This window comes from Saccostrea cucullata, unplaced genomic scaffold (genome assembly GCF_032062105.1).
Source record: "Saccostrea cucullata isolate Sc308-1 unplaced genomic scaffold, CSIRO_AGI_Scuc_v1 ctg10018, whole genome shotgun sequence".
Lineage (NCBI taxonomy): Eukaryota > Metazoa > Mollusca > Bivalvia > Ostreida > Ostreidae > Saccostrea > Saccostrea cuccullata.
The window spans coordinates 5,981-24,191 of NW_026924900.1; the positions used below are offsets into that span (position 1 = coordinate 5,981).

Genomic DNA, 18,211 nt, shown 5'->3' on the forward strand with positions numbered 1-18,211 from the left:
CTTTGATTTAGTCTTCTCTGACTTGTAGGGTCAAGCTGTTCCTTCAATTTTTCCATATCTTTGTTTTTTGTTTCTTTTCTTCACGTTCTTTTTTTCTGATTTCTTTTTCCTTCTAATCCTACTTTTTTTTTAGCTCACCTGAGCCGAAGGCTCAAGTGAGCTTTGCTGATCACATTTTGTCCGTCTGTCTGTCTGTAAACTTTTCACATTTTCGACTTCTTCTCAAGAACCACTGGGCCAAACTAACCAAACTTTCCACAAAGCATCCTTGGGTGAAGCAGATTTTAAGTTTGTTCAAATGAAGGGTCACGCCCTCATTCAAGGGAAGATAATTGGGAATCAATGAAAATTTGGTGGCATGTTTTAAAAATCTTCTCCTCAAGAACCACTGTGCCAGGAAAGATGAAACTTATGGGAAACATCCTCAGGTAGTGAAGATTCAATTTTGTTCAAATTATGACCCCCGGGGGTAGGGCGGGGGCATAATGACCGACCAAAGTTTTACATAGAAATAAATATGAAAATTCTTTAAAAGTCTTCTTCTCAATAATTTCAAAGCCATAATTGATCATATTTATATGGAAGCATCCTCAGGTAGGGCAGATTCAAATTGGTACAAATCATGACCCCGGAGGGGTAGAGCGGGCCGAAATTGCCGATAAAAGTTTTACATAGAAATATATACGAAAATTCTTTAAAAATCTTCTTCTCAAGAACAGCAAAGTCATTATTGGTCATATTTATATGAAAGCATTCTCAGGTAGTGTAGATTCAAGAGTTCAAATCATGACCCCCGGGGGTAGGGCGGGACCACAATGGCCGATCAAAGTTTTACATAGACTTATATAGAAAAATTCTTTAAAAATCATCTTCTCAAGAATAGCAAAGCCATGATTGGTCATGGGACTACTTTTGGATTTAAAGTTTTCAATAATAAATAAATTTCTACTTTTTCTTAGCCAGTGCTCAGGTGAGCGATGTGGCCAATGGGCCTCTTGTTTCCTCCTTGTGTCTTGTTCCATTGATGAATTCATTCTCTATTATACATCTTGCACCAAGCACTTCTTTAGTTTTTTTTCAACAGGTTCTTTAACAACTGTGGGAAGTAGAAGTGATTTTTTAATTTCTTCTGAGACCAATCTAATTAAAATTAGATCCTTTGATCCGCTCACCTAAGATCGCTAAACAAAGGATCTAACAACTGCGCGTTAGGGGTCACCTCAGCATGACCTAAGATGTTGACCAATCAGAACGTCGCCTAGTAAAGCTTCGGTACGGTTTGGTTCTATCGGAACTTACGTATCTTTTCTAACGAGTCCCGGTAAATCCGAGTAAGCAAAACAACATGGCGGCGGCCATAGTCTCCTCGCCGAGAACACCACAAAGGGTGTACAGCCTGACTAATATATGTTGTTTGTGTGGCTTTTCTTTTGTTGTGAAGGAGATAGATAAAGAGGGCAATGTTCAGTTCAAGAAATTATTCCGATTGAAATTAAAAATGACAGACGAAAAACGAAATGTGATTCAGCAAGTGATACCCATATCTTCAAGTGCTGAAGGAGTATGTGTGAAATGTTTCGGTAAGATTGAAAAAATAATTAAGTATAGACGGGAAATTGATGGCATTATATCACACTTTGAAGAAAGCATGAGGAGATACAAGTTGAAAACAACACCAAGATCAACAGCAAGGAAAAAACGACTGCTTCGATCACCAGAGGTTAGTTTGTTTTTTTTGGGGGGGGGGGGATCACTTCTACACAGATACAATAAAGCCCAAATAAAGCCTATGTGTTTATGCTTCAAGTTTGCACGTTATATTGCATAATCAGACTCGCCATGTAAAACTACTGAACACTACTGTGTTGTAATTGATAAGATTTCTTACAAACATGACAAAAAGTATCACATACATTCTGAAATATTTGAGTTGGAAAATATATCAAAAACACATTTAAAGTTATATATAAACATATATACTTTTTATTTTTGTCGAATGAAATGCTCTAAACTCTAAGTCAAAAGTATTCCATATGCAGGTGTCTGCACCAGAACTGAAGAACACATGCAGGGCAGACATTACCAATACACACCATAATGTCACTCAACCAATTCACACAGGTATGTTGTAACTTTTACATAATTTGATAAATATTTCATTGTAAAGTGAACTAAAAAAATGAATAGATTCCACTTGTATATACATGTATATAGGCTAGTGCAGGTATGTACACCAGTGTTTGCACTGGTACATGCACATTGTGATTGTTTAAAACATGTTTTTAAGGTCACAAGTACACAGACATCAAGCCAGCAAGGAAGTCCCTAAAGTTTGTTGATGATGTTCGTACAGTTCAAAATTCCAAAGAAGGTAATATTATTTATTAATGATAATCAAAAATACTGAAAATTGAGAAAACTAGTGCTTAGTTTTAATGACATGTATATATCAACATCTTTGTGAATGATATTTCTGAGGATCATTTTATTTCAGAGATGCAACAGGATTCCTCAGTCTGTTCAGTAACCCAACATCAAAGAAAGCTAGGGGATTGTCTAGTTGTAGTAGGGGTGAATAAAAAAGATATTATACTTAAGAAGGTTCGATCCTGTGCTTTTGAACAGATTTTTGTTTGGACCTCTACTTCTAAAATTCTGCATCATAGTTTAGTTCTTACAATAAATTTGGATTCTTCTATGCCAATTAAACTATATTCAATTAAAATCCCACAATTAAATTCCAAACTAAACACATTAACTGAGGAACTATATCTTGTGGCAGAAGGTTTTTTTAGAAAGAAAATGATGATGATTTTTAATTAAGCTATGTGTGTAGATACTAAAAATATACTTGACAAAAAAAATCTTAAGACTTTTTATAGCAGGATCCAACCTCCTTAATGCCTTTCATGCATGTCTGGTTTGTAAAAAGATATAAAAAAAATTTTATAATGTCATACTAAAAAAATCATGGTCTGTTGGACAATTGACATTTTAATGATACAATATGTACTACATCATGTATCTGTAAAGCATATAAGTTTGTATGCAATGTACATGTATAATGTGTCTTGCACACTTCTGCTGTATTGGTGTATATTGGGGGTACAGTGTATATTTAAATTGAAAGAATTTTGCATTAATTTATAGATTCCTGAAGATATTCCACCTAGTAAACTTATTCATTCCAAGGAGTTAGGTACGTATTGCACAATGTTGATTACAATTTAATTATATTAAACAAGTGAAAATAAAATGATGATTATCTTGTATAACTTACAAGACATATCCATGCATCAAGATTGCATGTCTGCTGATGAACAAAAGTTTAAATTATCCAAATTATTCAAAAGATGCCTGTATTCATTTCAGTAAAACCACTCTTAGATGGCACTGTTGAGGTTGAAGCACTTTCTGATGATGTTATAATTTTCATGTATTTTGATGTGATATATAATTAGTTCATTCTTTAGTTTAATAAAAAATTTAAAAATAACAATAAGAAAAGAACAGGGCTATCTTATTCTTCTGCATTTTAGATCTTTTAATGAAGGAACTAATTGTTACATTTTATTGATGTTTATTTTGAATTATACTTTTACTAATATATTTTATACCTTTAAGTGCTTTGGTTTCATATTTCGAGTTACAAGTTTGTTCGATTTGTTTGTTAATTTCTGTTCTTGTTTTCAGAAAAATATACATGATTGAAGTTAAATGTTGACTGTTGTTCTATTTATGATTTTTCCAACAATTACTAAATTAAAGGTATGATGATCTTATTTTATAACCTAAGATATTTTTATTACAGGAATTTCAGCTAAAAAACTTGTCAATGCCAAGCATTATGAAAACACAAAATATGAAAGTACAAAAAATTATCTGATATTGAATATTAAAGAAACTGAGTTTAATTTGTGTAAATACTGATGTCGGATTAAAAAAGAAAAAAAAATACAACTAAAGCCAGTAATCTTTTCATATGTCTTAATGAAGTGATATACAAGTTATGCCTTTAATACTATGTACATTTTTCTATAGGTGTCGATCAATTATCCCAGTGGAAGGAAATCTGTTCTAGTCACCTCTGATTCACACAAAGTGATTTGCAAGGCCATGGTTGACAATGAAGGTGGAGTGGACATGTCTATTGTTAATACACTTAGTCAGACAAATCCAAATGCTTTGGTGAAGGGGATTTCCAAAGTTGTTGAAGAGGAATGTAGTAAGGCATGTCATCGAGGTTCTGGTGCATGTCTCCAAAGTAAAGACTTTGAACATTTCTTAAGCTTTAAATGGGATACTTTTCACGAAGATCTCCAGGAAAGATGTCCTCATACTATGTCAGTTATTTCATCAACTGTACAAAACCCGCCACCAGTTAGTTTAAGCAAATCTTTCTTTCATATCATGTTTGCCAGTGCTTTACTGTTGCATGGCAGGAGTCAAGAAATGTCTGCCTTTCAGTATATATTAGCATTTCTCCTTGCTCGTGGTGGATGTACTTTAAGGGTAAGTATCACCATATTATATTTAGATATTAATGCATGAATTTTTAAAGTTGAAAGAAATACATGTAAATTAGAATTCTTTCAAATTTGAATGCCCTGTGTACTTTGAAGAACCATAATTATGTTATTGTATTGAAAATTAGATTTTATCTAGTATATTTAATGATTATTATGAAATTAAATGAAATTTATCTTAATATGCATCCATTTTTTTTTTTCATGTCAGACCATTGAAATACTTTGCAAGACTGGATTATGTGTTCACCCACAAACACTCCAAAACAAACTTACTAGCTGGAAGGACAAGTTAGATGAAGAACTTAAAGTCCTAAAGGTAATTCACACTCAGTTTTAAAAGGTAAATATAATTATATTTTTTTATATACAAAAAATTAGAAAATTAAACATATGATTAACATACATATAAGTGTTTAACTCATGTTTAAACTGTTAACACTCAGTTTAAGAAACATGTTTGTTTATAAGTGAAACACAAAATGTTTCCCTCGTGAAACTTATGTGACACATAAGCTTAAGCAAAAGGGTATACTGTACATGTATATTGAGATTCTCTGAGTTATTGTTTTTAGTAAGCTTTATTACTATTGCTATTGTTTTTAGCTCACCTGAGCGGAAGGCTCAAGTGATCTTTTCTGATCACATTTTGTCCATCTGTAAACTTTTCACATTTTCGACTTCTTCTCCAGAACCACTGGGCCAATTTCAACCAAACTTGCCACAAAGTATCCTTGGGTGAAGGGGATTCAAATTGTTCAAATGAAAGGTCACACCCTCTTCCAAGGGGAGATAATTAAGAATTAGTGAAAAATTAATGGCATCTTTTAAAAATCTTCTTCTCAAGAACCACTGAGCTAGAAAATATGAAACTTTTGTGGAAGCATCCTCAGGTAGTGTAGATTCAAGTTTGCTCAAATCATGACCCACAGGGGTAGGGTGGGGCCACAGTGGGCGATCATAGGAATATATAGGAAGAAATCTTGAAAAATCTTCTCAAGAACCACTGGACCAGAAGAGTTGAAATTTATGTGAAAGCTTCATTACAAGTTTGTTCAAATCAAGAACCTTAGGGGTAGAGTGGGGCCACAATAGGAGATCAAAGTTTTACATAGGAATATATAGGGAAAAAATATGCTGCTGAAGAACAGTAGGGCCATAGTGACTCAGGTGAGTGATGTGGCCCATGGGCCTCTTGTTTGTAATGGGGAATGAAAATTTTGCTTTTCTGAATGTAGATGAAATGGAAAAAGAAGGAAGAACCTTTAGCTAAGTATCAACTCGTAGGTGACAATTGGGACAAGGAGATTCTTCCCTCCTATCGCACAACAGAGAGAAAAACCCAGAGTCTTCATTTATTTCAAGTCTATGCTATTGTTGACCGATACACTCCCAGAAATCCACTTGGGTCAGACGGATTCCAAGACAATCTCACTTACATCCCTTCTATCTCATAGCAAAAGCTACTCCTAAAAGAGCTGAAATTCATCTTTGCATCGGCCATCATCAGAAATGTTCCTAAAGTTGCCAAGTGCTTCAACGCAATATATCCAAAACATTTAGAGCACAAACATAGCCATTGTGCTGGGATAAAAACAACACAGGTACTAGCTTTTAAACATGGATATTTTAAAGAAGTGTACTTTATATGGTAACTGAATTGCCAATGGATCATTCTTTTTCAATTACAAATAAACAATAATTAGATTTTTGTCATTATTTTGTAGTATTCTCTTGGACTTTTTGATACCAATGAAAATAAAACGGATGAAATGATTCGCCTTCTTAAATTTCTTACTGATCAGTATGTCCCAACTGAAAATGAAGAAGTTGTTGATGCCGTTTTTTTTGGAGGTAATGTTAGCCACAATTAATGTAACTTTACATCTTAAAGATAATGGAATGTAGCATTACAATATTTGTCATAAATAAAGTTTATTCACAAATAAAAACATCAGTGGTAAACACCATCAAAACTGATATGAAAAGGAAATGATAAAAAAAAATGATTCTTGTGGAAACTTAATAAAATTCATGCCTCTATAGAATTTTTTCTTTAAGGTGACCGTCTAACTGACGAGAGAGTTCAATGTGCACAAGTTGCCCTCAAAGATTCATTAACGTCGAAAGGTAGATTAGAGGGATTCATCTCCAAAAGTGAAGATTTTCATCGACTGATGAATTTTCTTGAAGTAAGTGGCATTTCATAAAATCCTGTCAGATTCGTACATGTACAAATGTAACTAAAACAGTAACCAACATGGCAGATGCATGAAAAAAAATACTTCAAGGTTGATCATGGATATGATAAATTATTGTATATTTTTCAGGCAATTTTCAAGTTAACCTACAGTTCTGACCTAGCAGGGGAACCATGCACAATGCATTATTACAGAAACCTACTAGGGCATAGAAATGCAAAGGGAAAAGTTAAGAATGCATATAGAGCATATAAGATGCTATATTACACAGTTCTCGATGCTATTTGTGTTGTTCTGTTCCTAGACAAGATGGGGTCTGTAGATATAGCCAATATATCTCTACCAAACCTTTCAGAATTGTCATCTTGTGATAAGATTCAGTGGCTGAATGACTTGTGTGAAGAGATTATTGTAAAATGGTTCTTTGATGACAAAGAAGATGTGATGGAGGAAATAAGAAATGATTTACAGGATGCACAAAAAAACTACTGGACAGCAACATTTAACAATGGACGCTTTAAGTGTCATCACTGTGATAAGGATTACAAAAGAGTTAGCTCTCTAAAGGCCCATGAGTCAGAAAAACATGGTGTTTCATTGAGCAGAATGAAAAAAGGAAAACATGTACAGAGTGATGAGGTTCAAGACTATGTTTTGATGCTATTCAAGCTGGTCATGCTTCATAAAAATTTTGATGATGGCGTTGATATGGGGGATGGTGGTCGATGTGTCCGTTCGGCTAAGTACGAGCTTCCACTTTACCATAAAACCCAGAAGATTAAATATTCCATCTCCTCCATACATACAACAGCAATGGCATCAGGACTTTTGACTCCAGACCAAGAAGAGCGTTTCATAGTTAACAGATATGTAAATCTTCAGGGAGGAAAGAATAACAACATTTCACTAGACGAGTATATTGAAATGCTAAATCGTGACAGTAAGGCTGCATGCACAGGCCATCAGACCAAGGAAAGCATTTTAAGGCATTCAAAGGAGTATCCATTACTTATCCAGCTTACAAACCAGTTTGAGCAGGCAAGTGAATTTGGAAACAGAAAAGGATTTCATCACCATCCCTCTTACCTTTTAGATGTTCAGAAGGTTGTCAAAGATTTGTTAGACCATAACTTTCTAATTCGAGATGTAAATAGGAAGTTAAGCAAGAAGCTGCCTGGATTAGATAGAAATCCGTTTTTGAACTGTTCACGAGACCTGTCAACATTGCTTCACCGGCATAAACCATCGTCACCATTTGGGCGACTTAGAGATTGTCGATTTTAAAATCTGATTTCAATATTCAATGGACATTTTAAATGTTAATATTTGAATGCTTTTCATGATATTTATTCATCAGGTATAATTCCCTTTTTGAATAAAATTAACACTTTGCTATACATGTCCATTTCTTTTACAAGCAGTCTTCATTGTACATGTTGTGCATATCCAAAAGTGCAATTTTCAAAATTTTAAGAGACGTGCATGTATGCTATAATTTAAAGTTATATATATTACACAATGTGTATTTTCTGTGGAATTTCTAATAATTTAAGAAAGTCTGAAATACCATTTATTCACTCATAAGAAGTTTAGAGTTGTAAAATTCTCTGTATGCAAATACGATTTTGTATTTATTTGGTGACAGACTGTTAAAGTTATACCATCTGAAACTAGATAAATTGTGATACATTTAATGATGCATGACTTCTACTTATTTATTACTGTATACAGTATTAAAATCCCCCCCCCCGGCAGGTATACTGAAAATCATTTTCACCTGGTTTGTTTCCAAAAGCCAATTTTTCACAGTATACATTGTACATGTAATATTGATATTTTCGAATTTGTACATTTTAAGTTTCTGCTAAAAAGTATAACAAACAACGTTCAGATTAAGAAGATTGTTGAAATTTTATAAAGTTTGGTTATAAAATTCACAGCAAAGGCAAATCAATAGTACACAAATGTTTATTAGCTAAAGATCTCAGAGGAAATCATTAGCATCTCATAGGTCTCAGAGATGGTAAAAGTTATTGAAACCCGGTGCGCAAATCTTTTGTAAGCAATCTGATGATACACAATTACAGGAACACAACAAGCAAGTTTTACAACTATATATATGAACTTGATCAAGGAATTAAATTCAAATCATCAAAATCAAAATCAGAGAGATCTTCAGTACTGTCTGAGTCTTCAGTATCGTGTCCTGAATCTGTATTTCCCACACACAGTTTTTCAAATGGCAGAAGAGCACAACTTCCACACGAACAGCTCTCTTGGCAAATATCACAGCAGGTACAGTCTCCAGTGCTGGATTTGAGATCATCCAGATCATTCTCTCTGAGAAATGGTTCCATCATCAGAATTCTTCTGCATGTGTTCTCTTTATAAAGTCTCTTCACGTCAGAGTCACACTGTTGCAGGTGATGAGAGTTGTACATAAGTACGGCTATAGACTTCTCACCCCCCCTCCCTGCACGTCCAATTTCTTGAACGAGATCGAGCATTGAACAAGGTGGGCCATATAAAACAATGTTAGACAGACCCTTAAAGTCCACTCCCATACCCATTGCATTTGTGGATATGATGATCCTCAGTAGGCTCTGCTCATCCCTGATAGATAACAATATTCTTTCCTTTATAGAACTCTCCGTCTCAGAGTGAAACATACCAATGAATGACTCAAATTCTTTGGACACCTCATCATTTATGTAGTCATAGATCTTCGCTACATCACTAATGGACTTACAGTATATAAGTGTTTTTGGAAACAAAGCTCCCAGTTCCATGAGACCATCCACTAACCATGTCCATGCCATATCAATGTCACCGGGAACTTTTTTAACACTATACTTGATGTTCCTCTTGTCAGGGGATTTATACACGTATGTGTGATGATTCAAGGCTAAGGCTTTGATGACTCGTCTCTGTATTTTCTGTGTACATGTCGCACTCAGAGCCAACAAAGGAGCACTAGGGAACAGGGATCTAAGTTCTCCCAGCTCACCAAACCACCGTCGGAATGCTTTCTTCCCATTTTGTGCATCATCATCTCCCCTAAAATATTTCAAGAAAATTGTTAGGGAAGATTTCTTCTTCCATTTCTTAATATTAAGAAGGTAACTCAGAGTTATTTAAATTTTATGAAAAGCGTATTGGAACTGCTTCTACTTGTACCAACAATTCTTATTATAGCGAGCGCAGCATCACTGCGAGCTCCTAAAGCAATGCCTGAGGGAAGAGAAAATTTGGACTGCTGCACATTGATTCAATAGAATTTTTTTCCGCAGTACCTATGGACCCACAATGCACCGCTTTCAGTTTTCTAAACTACGTTCTCCGACAACCAAGGAAAAATTCACAAATAAAAAAAGAAACTCGTCTTGCTTTAATGGAAATTGCAGATATAAAACAGATTAAATGCTCACCATTAAAAAAACTTTCACTTTTTACACTCATAAAGGAAACAAAATTAACATACAAATGATGTGACGTCACAGTCTAGACCGAGTGCATCTGACCTTTAACCTTCATGAGTCTTGTGTGGTTTGAAGAGGCAGATCTAGAAATGGTTTTTAAAATATACAAAACTGCCCTCGCTCCAACGGTCGCACCATCAAACATATTAACTGACTACTTACCATGTGGAAATCAAATGAAATTCATCAATGACAATAGCAGATACATCAAGATGTTGCAGCTGTTCCCTCCATTCACCCAGTAATGACTCGGGACTCCCATACACAACATCAATTTTCCCATCCAATATCTCCTTGTCCAAATCAGGAGTTTGACCTATTAAATAGAATATTTTATTTCAGAACCTAATTATATCGAGTAAACTGCCAAATTCAAACAAAATGCTTGCACATTATGAATTACCATGTTTGCATATTTATTGATTCAACTCTCATCTGAGTCACTGTGGTTTGTTTATCAGGTCCAGCACAATCTCTTGATTTAGCCATATAGCTTGAAATAGGTATGTAGCTTTATTAAGCTATTCAGAATAGCTTGATAAAGCTATTTATATGCACTTTTTCACAGAAATGGTTTTTTAAAGAAATAGACAAAAAGTCGCAAGTTTGTGATTACTCATATTTGTACTATGGACTTTCAAAAAAGCAACCCAAATGAAAGATAATTTTAACATTGCAGCTTTTGAACACTTTTAAGCAAAAGATGTATTTCCATTGTTTGGGTAACTGTACACCACTTTGTGTGCATTGAGGCATGGATAAGTATGATTGCTTCATATTGTGCTGAATTATCACCAATCAATTATCTTTACCTCCTTTATAATTTCATTCCAGAAGTAACTGTGTGGTCATGAATCAATTGCCTTAGAGAGCCCCAAAACTTTTAGAACTTTGAGTGCAAAGTCTATGAAAGAGACGTGTTTTGATTAGCAATTTTCACATGCATTGTTTACAGAACAGTTCAAAGTTCCAAACTATCACTGCATTAAAGTTAGAATTTTTATACCTACTGAAAAAATTACACAAATTTAGAAAAAAAGTATGATGAAATACCTAAATCAAGCTATTTTAAATAGCTAAATCAATCTATATAGCTATTTCAAGCTATATAGCTAAATCAAGAGATTGTGCTGGACCTGTTTATTTATTGTTTTACGTCTGATGTGAGAATTTTTACATTTTCGCACAAATATAAAACATTCCCAAACATCAATGAAGGGCTTTAAGTTCAAAGCTTTACTTAGCACGCAGGGCTTTTGAGCAGTGAGGAATCTTGAGCGTGTCAACTTCACGACTTGCAATAACCGGAATTTCCTCAAAGTGTTAGTGACGAGTTAGTCCTCGTCTCCCTCATTTCATTATTTATGAATATATATAATTACAAAATAATATTAAAGCCAAATACCTTTATATGCCGCTGTCAAGCCTTTAATTGTATTTGTTCTATCCACTTGGTCTCTCATTAAAGACACAAGCGGGCAGCACACCAGAACCATGCCGGTACGACCCATCTCCTTCTGAACAAGCGGGAGAAGTTGAAAAGGCAATGATTTGCCAAACCCTGTTGGTAAAACTGCCATACAGTCCCTCTTTTCCACAAGGCTTTGCAATATTTCCACCTGTTCGCTCTTTAATTTAATATCCAATTCTCTCTCAACTTTACGTATGGGCGCAGCCATTTTGCTTGTATAAGCTAGAAGCTGTATAAAACACTCTTACTCATTGGTCGGATGATGACGTCACATACCAATTTTCATTGGCTGTATATTTTTTTCAAAAGGTCATGCTGAGGTGACCCCTAACGCGCAGTTGTTAGATCCTTTGTTTAGCGATCTTAGGTGAGCGGATCAAAGGATCTAATTTTAATTAGATTGTTCTGAGACTGACGAGGAGCTCTGTTGAACCTGGGTTGGCTGACCAGTAGATAGTGTCATGTTTTCAGCTGATGCAATCCCTTTCTTTATGCAACATTTTTTATCTCTTGACATTGATCTTGAGTTTGACTTGTATTTGCAAAACTCTTGTGACTGAAGCTAAAACAGAAGTTTTTGGTGGCCCAAATGCTTCTGCAGGAAAAGCCAGGGAGTTGAAACGGAAACTACCTGTGGCTCTAAAACCTCGAAAGATATTTACCTTGTTCATTTTTACATGATATGCATGTGACAAAAATCAGTAGAAGTCATAACTGGAAGTTTGATTGCCGGGATTTCAAAAAAGATTTGCAATGATTGTAGTAAGCCCAAAACACTTCTGCCAAGCGGATGTGTCCAATGCGTTTTGTTGGGCTGTAAACAGAATATTTCAACATCATTGGCTTTCTTCCTTCAAAAAGATGAAGTGTAAAATGAGAGGCATTACCATCCACTATCAGTGTACGAAACTCTTGAAAAATCGGGTGGACCAGCAGGGCTGATTACTCAAAAATTTTGTCAGCCCTGATGAAAACCAGCAAGCCCGCAGTTAAATGTAATAAATATTATGAGTACTGAGTACAGACTAAGTGCTCTTTATTGCTTAAAGAGGTTTGGGGTCAAAAAATTAACCATCAGATATAACTTAATATTTTAGATATGATATCCTATCATTTGGAAAAGAAAAAATTCAGATATTTTAGCTTTAAAATTTGAGCATTTTTCTTTTTCTTTATGTGGAACTCTTCTTCTAAAGGAGATCAAAATAGTATGGGCACAACCACCCAGCCCCTTTCAATGATTAATCTGAAATTAAAACATACAATAGAAGTTAAGCTGAGTTTCTGATTTTATTCACAATTGCTTGCATATTTGAATTTGAATCGTTCAACATATTCACTTTCTACATCAGAATCTTCGTTCAAATCGGAGAAATCAGAGTCGTCTATTTCAACTTCAGGATTGCCTTTTGGCTGATCTTAAACATCACCTTCACAGATACATGATGCCTCAAAAATCTCAGACACAACAGCACTACTGGTACATGAAATTCCCTTTTTCTTTCTTTGCAAAAACTCTGGTCTCCTGGATCCGTTTTTATTCCAGAAATCAACTGTAATGGATGGGTCAAAATCACAAATTTCCGAAGAATGTAGATTTTTTGGCCATGAGCATAGTCATTGTTATACTCTTCAGCTTGTTTCTGTACTTGGTTTTCATTGTTGTCATTTTTGAGAAATTCTGATGTCCCTGCTGGTATTGAGAGAATCAGGTGGAAGAGGTCCAATATATTTGGACATTTCTCATAGAAAAGTTGATTTCCTGGCATGTCAGGGTGGATACTGTATGGCTAAAGTAATTTTTAAGAAAACTTTCAATTGTTTATTGCATATATCACTGGATACATCATGGGCAAATTACATGAGAACTCCATAAATTACAATTTTTTCTTCTTTTTTTTTTAATTATTAAAGGTGGCCGATGACTTACTTTTCATACAACAGCTCATTAAGGTTTGTCCATTCTAACTCAATGTGTGATGTTTCTACTCCAGCAGCTTTCAACATTTCTTCATAATGATCAGCAAATTGTGATAAAGACTCATCTCCAAAGTCTGATATAGATTTATTTTTTTTTTATATACAAGTGTTATACAGTATATACATTAATTAGTGAAGTGGAAATAATGTGCCAGCTGTTAAAAAGGTCAATAAGTGAACAGTCGACCGAGCTGAGAAAATCTCACTAAGTATAAAACAAATTATAAATAGGAAGCTATTTCCTAGTAAAAAGTTCACTAAGAAACCTGCATTATTGATTAATGATTAGCATGGTGAAAAAAAATCATATGTTAATATTATTTAATTAACACACACCAACAGCATCTTCAAATGTTTTGAGGCCAATTGCCAAAATCAGCAATTCGTGTACATTTCAAAATTCTCTCATCCACATCACTAAATCTTTTTTCAGACAATCTGTCAAAGCACAGATAACTCTGAGCATTTAGGAACTATGTTGTGCTGTATCCTATTGTAAAAGTAACCCCTGGAATCCATTGTCACTGTCTAATATTGACAGTCTGATGCTAGACGAAAGAGTCGAGTGGTCAACCACAAAAAGTTGTTGCCTTATCGAGGTGATGATCCACCCAAATTGATCAGGAAAGTTGCTATGGAAAGGAGAAAAAAAGGAAAATTAGACTGATCATTTTTTATTCTCTGTCATGCTGTTTATAATGTTTATATTTACATGATGCAATGTTTATATTTACATGATGCAAGTCTAAATATTGGTTCAAATAAATGGGGCATTCTTCTGATTAGAATTTACATATAACTATTAAGAAAGTATATTTTTGTATATAATAATGTTATATTATTGTTAATAAAAATCACATGGTTATTTCCATGTTTCTATTTCAGAGTATTACTCTTTATCAATTTGCAGTATGTCGTTGATGACCACAGCCGGCAGAAGAGGCAGAGTGTCGAGTTGTCGAGTTGTGTTGTTTGCCCGTATCGAGGAGAGAGACACACGATCATGAAACATGTTTATTCCAAACACCTGATCATAGACGAGTAGCCCTACCGGTGTATCTTATGCCAATTTAGTCACTAAAACTATACCAACTTCATTAGTCATATAAAGTGGTCAAGATTCACCTTTCCAAGGCTTCTTCAGTAGCTATGTACTTGCTTCAGGGTCTAGAGGAAATACGGCCAAAGAGCAAGGTTGTTTTTTCAATGATTTAACAGTGGTTCATCGAGGAGTCCAGGAGATACTGAGAGAGTAAGAGAAGGCCTATGGTTCTTCCACTTCCCCAGCTTCCCTGATCATCTGTCCAGTGCCACCCTACGGTAGTACCACGTGCATCTCTGCCATTACCATCTGTGTCATCAGTTCCTGTTATTTGGTGGCTTCATCTACAGCTCCTGCTTTTGTTGTGTCTGTCTCACCTTCTGCTGTGCCTGTCTCACCTTCTGCTACATGTATACCCGCTCCATCCAAGATCACATTACCATCACTCAACTCATAAGAAGCATCCACAAGAGACATTCTTGCTTATCATAACTATTTACTTGGTTAGTTTATTCAATACTCAGGAGCAGAGAAGAAGCTTTTCAAAGACCATTTTCAAAGACTGGAACAGAAATCCTTACCCAGTGACCATAATATTAACAATTTGTAAAGATGCAATTTTGCCCATCATAACTGTGTACTTAGTTTATATAATTCCTAGAAGTAGAGAAGAAGATTTCCAAAGAAATAATGTACTTTCACTATATGACATATAGTGACCCACACTAGCACCAGAACACCTGACTCTTGGGCCATGCATTTCACAATTTTGCTAGAGGGTTCAATGCTTATTACAATTATGCCAACAGTTCGACTGCTTGATGACCAGGAGTTAAGAAGATTTGTAATGATTGCATCAATTTTGGTGGTATTAGCCCCTCCCCTCACGTCCCAGGGGGGCAGTTACCATGAAATTTGTAATTAGTTGTGTTCCTCTTTCCCATAGGTGCTCTATGCTAAAATTGGTTGAAATTGGTTGAGTGGGTTTAAGGAAGAAGCTGAAAATGTTAACACACGACAAAGACGACAGACGAAAACGGATAGCAATAGGTCACCTGAGTGAATCAGATGACCTAAAACTGTATAATTAACAAACTAGTCGAGGAAAAACTACTGTCCGAAAAATAAAAATATCTTTGTTCCTCTTGTGCAAACAATGGCTATAAAAATCTAATAGACATCAGTTTTTATTTAAGTATCGAATATATATTTCTTTCGGTAGTAAGTGCTGAAAACTGGTTAAAAGATAGAAAAAGTTTTATTCTTTTACTTTTCTTTGCAGTCATTGGTATAAATATCAATGTACTCTCAAAGAAAGAGATATTTAACTTGATTTTTAGTGTGGAACATATGTTTTCCTTATTTAGCAAAAACCTATTATCGTACTTCTTTTCTGGTAGTCGAAGTGCAGTGTGAATTCAATAGCTGTGCCTGCTGCTAACTACCGCACCCTTTTATTTTGGTTTGGAGACCAAGCATTTGATACAGTAGCAGTAGATGATGCAGCAGATTGATACAGTTACGTATTTTGACAAGAACCAGACACTTGCTAGAAGCTGCCGTGTTCATAACGAAAATAAAGCAATTCTTTCTGCAATTACCACTTTTGTTCATTTCTTGCAAAATACCCAACCTTTTTACAAGAGAATCCTGATCTTTCTCCAAGGATATGGCTGCATTCACAGTCTTGTAACACTTTCCTCCAATCTGCTTATTAAGAAAAAAATTCCAATTTCTTTCGATATTAAATTTAATCATTATACTTCTGCTTATTTTTTCCCATATAATATAAGATCGTTAGATATGACTAATTCCATAGAAATCATTATGAATGGACTAGTTCCAAGCGTTATTCATGTGAGCTAATCCCTGCTTAGAAAGCTAATTCCCAGGTCTTAATCCTCAATATTTTACATAACTGTTATTTAGACTATTATCCATAAGTTCGACCAGTGAGCTAATCCCTGCTTTGAAATCACGCCGAATCCTGAATTTAACGTCTGTATCGTTTAATAAAACAGTTAAAAATACATCATTGCGAGAGTAAGCAAGACTCTTGTTCCCCTCGGCCAGGAATATTTCCCTCGGCTTCGCCGAACTGGTATCTTGCTAACTCCATCATCATATATACTTTAACTGTATAGTGAAAGCCGTTTTCAGATATATATATTATAACAGCAGAAGGAAAGATTAACAGGTGCTACAGATTCCATCCAGGAAGCCATCTACCGATGAAAGAGAGTGAGGGAAGATGAGGATAAGCATGCGAAATCCAAGATTCAGCATCATCGATATGATTTTATAAAGCATAAGCATCGTGGCAAACCCAACATTGTAATAGTTAATCCTGTGACAAATCCTTGTTCTTCTCATGGGTCAAAGAAGTGCTGACTACCATCAAAGGTTCGACAATTGGCGGCTCTAGAAGGTGGACGGATGTTAGGTGCGATGGCCTCCCAATGCGAGTCGAGTGATGAGGGAGCACTTTGAACTACAAGATATTCTTTTGCAGCCTGACCAGGTTCACTTTGAAATTAACGTGACCAAAGGTACACAGTTATATTACAATAAAAAATTATTTGCATGAAAAAAAAAATCAATGCAACACTTTAATTCTTACATATGAAATACATATACTGCCTTTTACGACTTTTTCAAAACATGACGTAGACCTAAATGTATTGCGTTTATTATATTTCAATTTGAATAGAAAATATTAATAAGCAAAAATCTCTATATTCTATTAAGAGTGTACTTTAATATTAAAAACGAGATTAATAAAGACAAATGGTAATCTAATACGTAAATTATTTGCATTATCACTGAATAAAATGATCGCGCACCGATATTGAAAAAAAAATACTTTAAAAGTATAGCTTCATTTGCGTGTGCATTAAACTGACCTGTTACATGCTGTTCAAAATTAATTCTCTTATGAGAAACATCTACATCTATTTGGGGTCTTTTTATCGAAAAAAAAAAACGACTAATAAATAAAAAGAAGCATAATTGCATACATATATCACGATGGAATATGCATTAAAACTATATACACTTGTACATGTATATTAAGTACTTTAAACATCCATCACGTTTCACTCAAAGTCCTAGGTGCACAAGTCCTATCTACAGAAAGAAATAATTGAGAAATATCGAAAATGTAAAGTAAATACACGTAATTCATTATTTCTGGATTCATCGTAATTCATGCATATGTATTATGGGCTCCGGAAGCAACTTTCCAAAAACTGATTTTGGTTCATGTTCTAGACCAGAGGCCATGAAATTCACAATTTTGAAAGGGACACAAGTGCTTATAATAATTATTCACTTAGCATGCTTACTCTAGTTAAAATACCCAGAGTAAGATCAGATTAACAAAGAGAAAATGTAATTCAACTTATAACCAGTCGTGTACCCCATCCCACAGAAACCACTGACACTCGGGCAACATATTTCAAAGTTTTGGAAATTTTATCATAAATTTTAATTCATCATAAATGGTTGATAAA

General features: G+C 34.7%; 3 protein-coding genes and 1 long non-coding RNA gene across 4 annotated transcripts; 2 read left to right on the top strand and 2 right to left on the bottom strand.

Annotated features, from left to right (window-relative positions):
• Window positions 1–1,210: 1,210 nt before the first annotated feature.
• Window positions 1,211–3,461, top strand: LOC134267563 (uncharacterized). Its single transcript, XM_062749771.1, has 6 exons — window positions 1,211–1,720; window positions 2,040–2,121; window positions 2,288–2,371; window positions 2,495–2,631; window positions 3,151–3,199; window positions 3,373–3,461. Exons 1-6 carry the CDS (start codon window positions 1,346–1,348, stop codon window positions 3,459–3,461), a joined length of 816 nt encoding a protein of 271 aa, XP_062605755.1. The 5' UTR covers window positions 1,211–1,345.
• LOC134267566 (uncharacterized) lies at window positions 2,505–8,228 on the top strand. The gene is given in 9 exon segments (XM_062749773.1): window positions 2,505–2,571; window positions 3,151–3,199; window positions 3,694–3,768; window positions 4,042–4,512; window positions 4,738–4,845; window positions 5,765–6,130; window positions 6,254–6,380; window positions 6,588–6,718; window positions 6,857–8,228. Coding segments are annotated over 7 exon segments (2,409 nt in total). The 5' UTR covers window positions 2,505–2,571; window positions 3,151–3,199; window positions 3,694–3,717; the 3' UTR covers window positions 8,012–8,228.
• Window positions 8,229–8,856: 628 nt separating this feature from the next.
• Window positions 8,857–11,885, bottom strand: LOC134267565 (ATP-dependent DNA helicase RecQ-like). The gene is made up of 3 exons (XM_062749772.1): window positions 11,612–11,885; window positions 10,369–10,531; window positions 8,857–9,784 (listed from the first exon to the last, which is right to left on the bottom strand). Exons 1-3 carry the CDS (start codon window positions 11,883–11,885, stop codon window positions 8,857–8,859), a joined length of 1,365 nt encoding a protein of 454 aa, XP_062605756.1.
• A 1,187-nt stretch (window positions 11,886–13,072) lies between these two features.
• On the bottom strand, window positions 13,073–14,142 carry LOC134267564 (uncharacterized). Its single transcript, XR_009992178.1, has 3 exons — window positions 13,994–14,142; window positions 13,608–13,731; window positions 13,073–13,467 (listed from the first exon to the last, which is right to left on the bottom strand). It is a non-coding gene; the product is annotated as an uncharacterized LOC134267564 (long non-coding RNA).
• Between the last annotated feature and the right edge of the window lie 4,069 nt (window positions 14,143–18,211).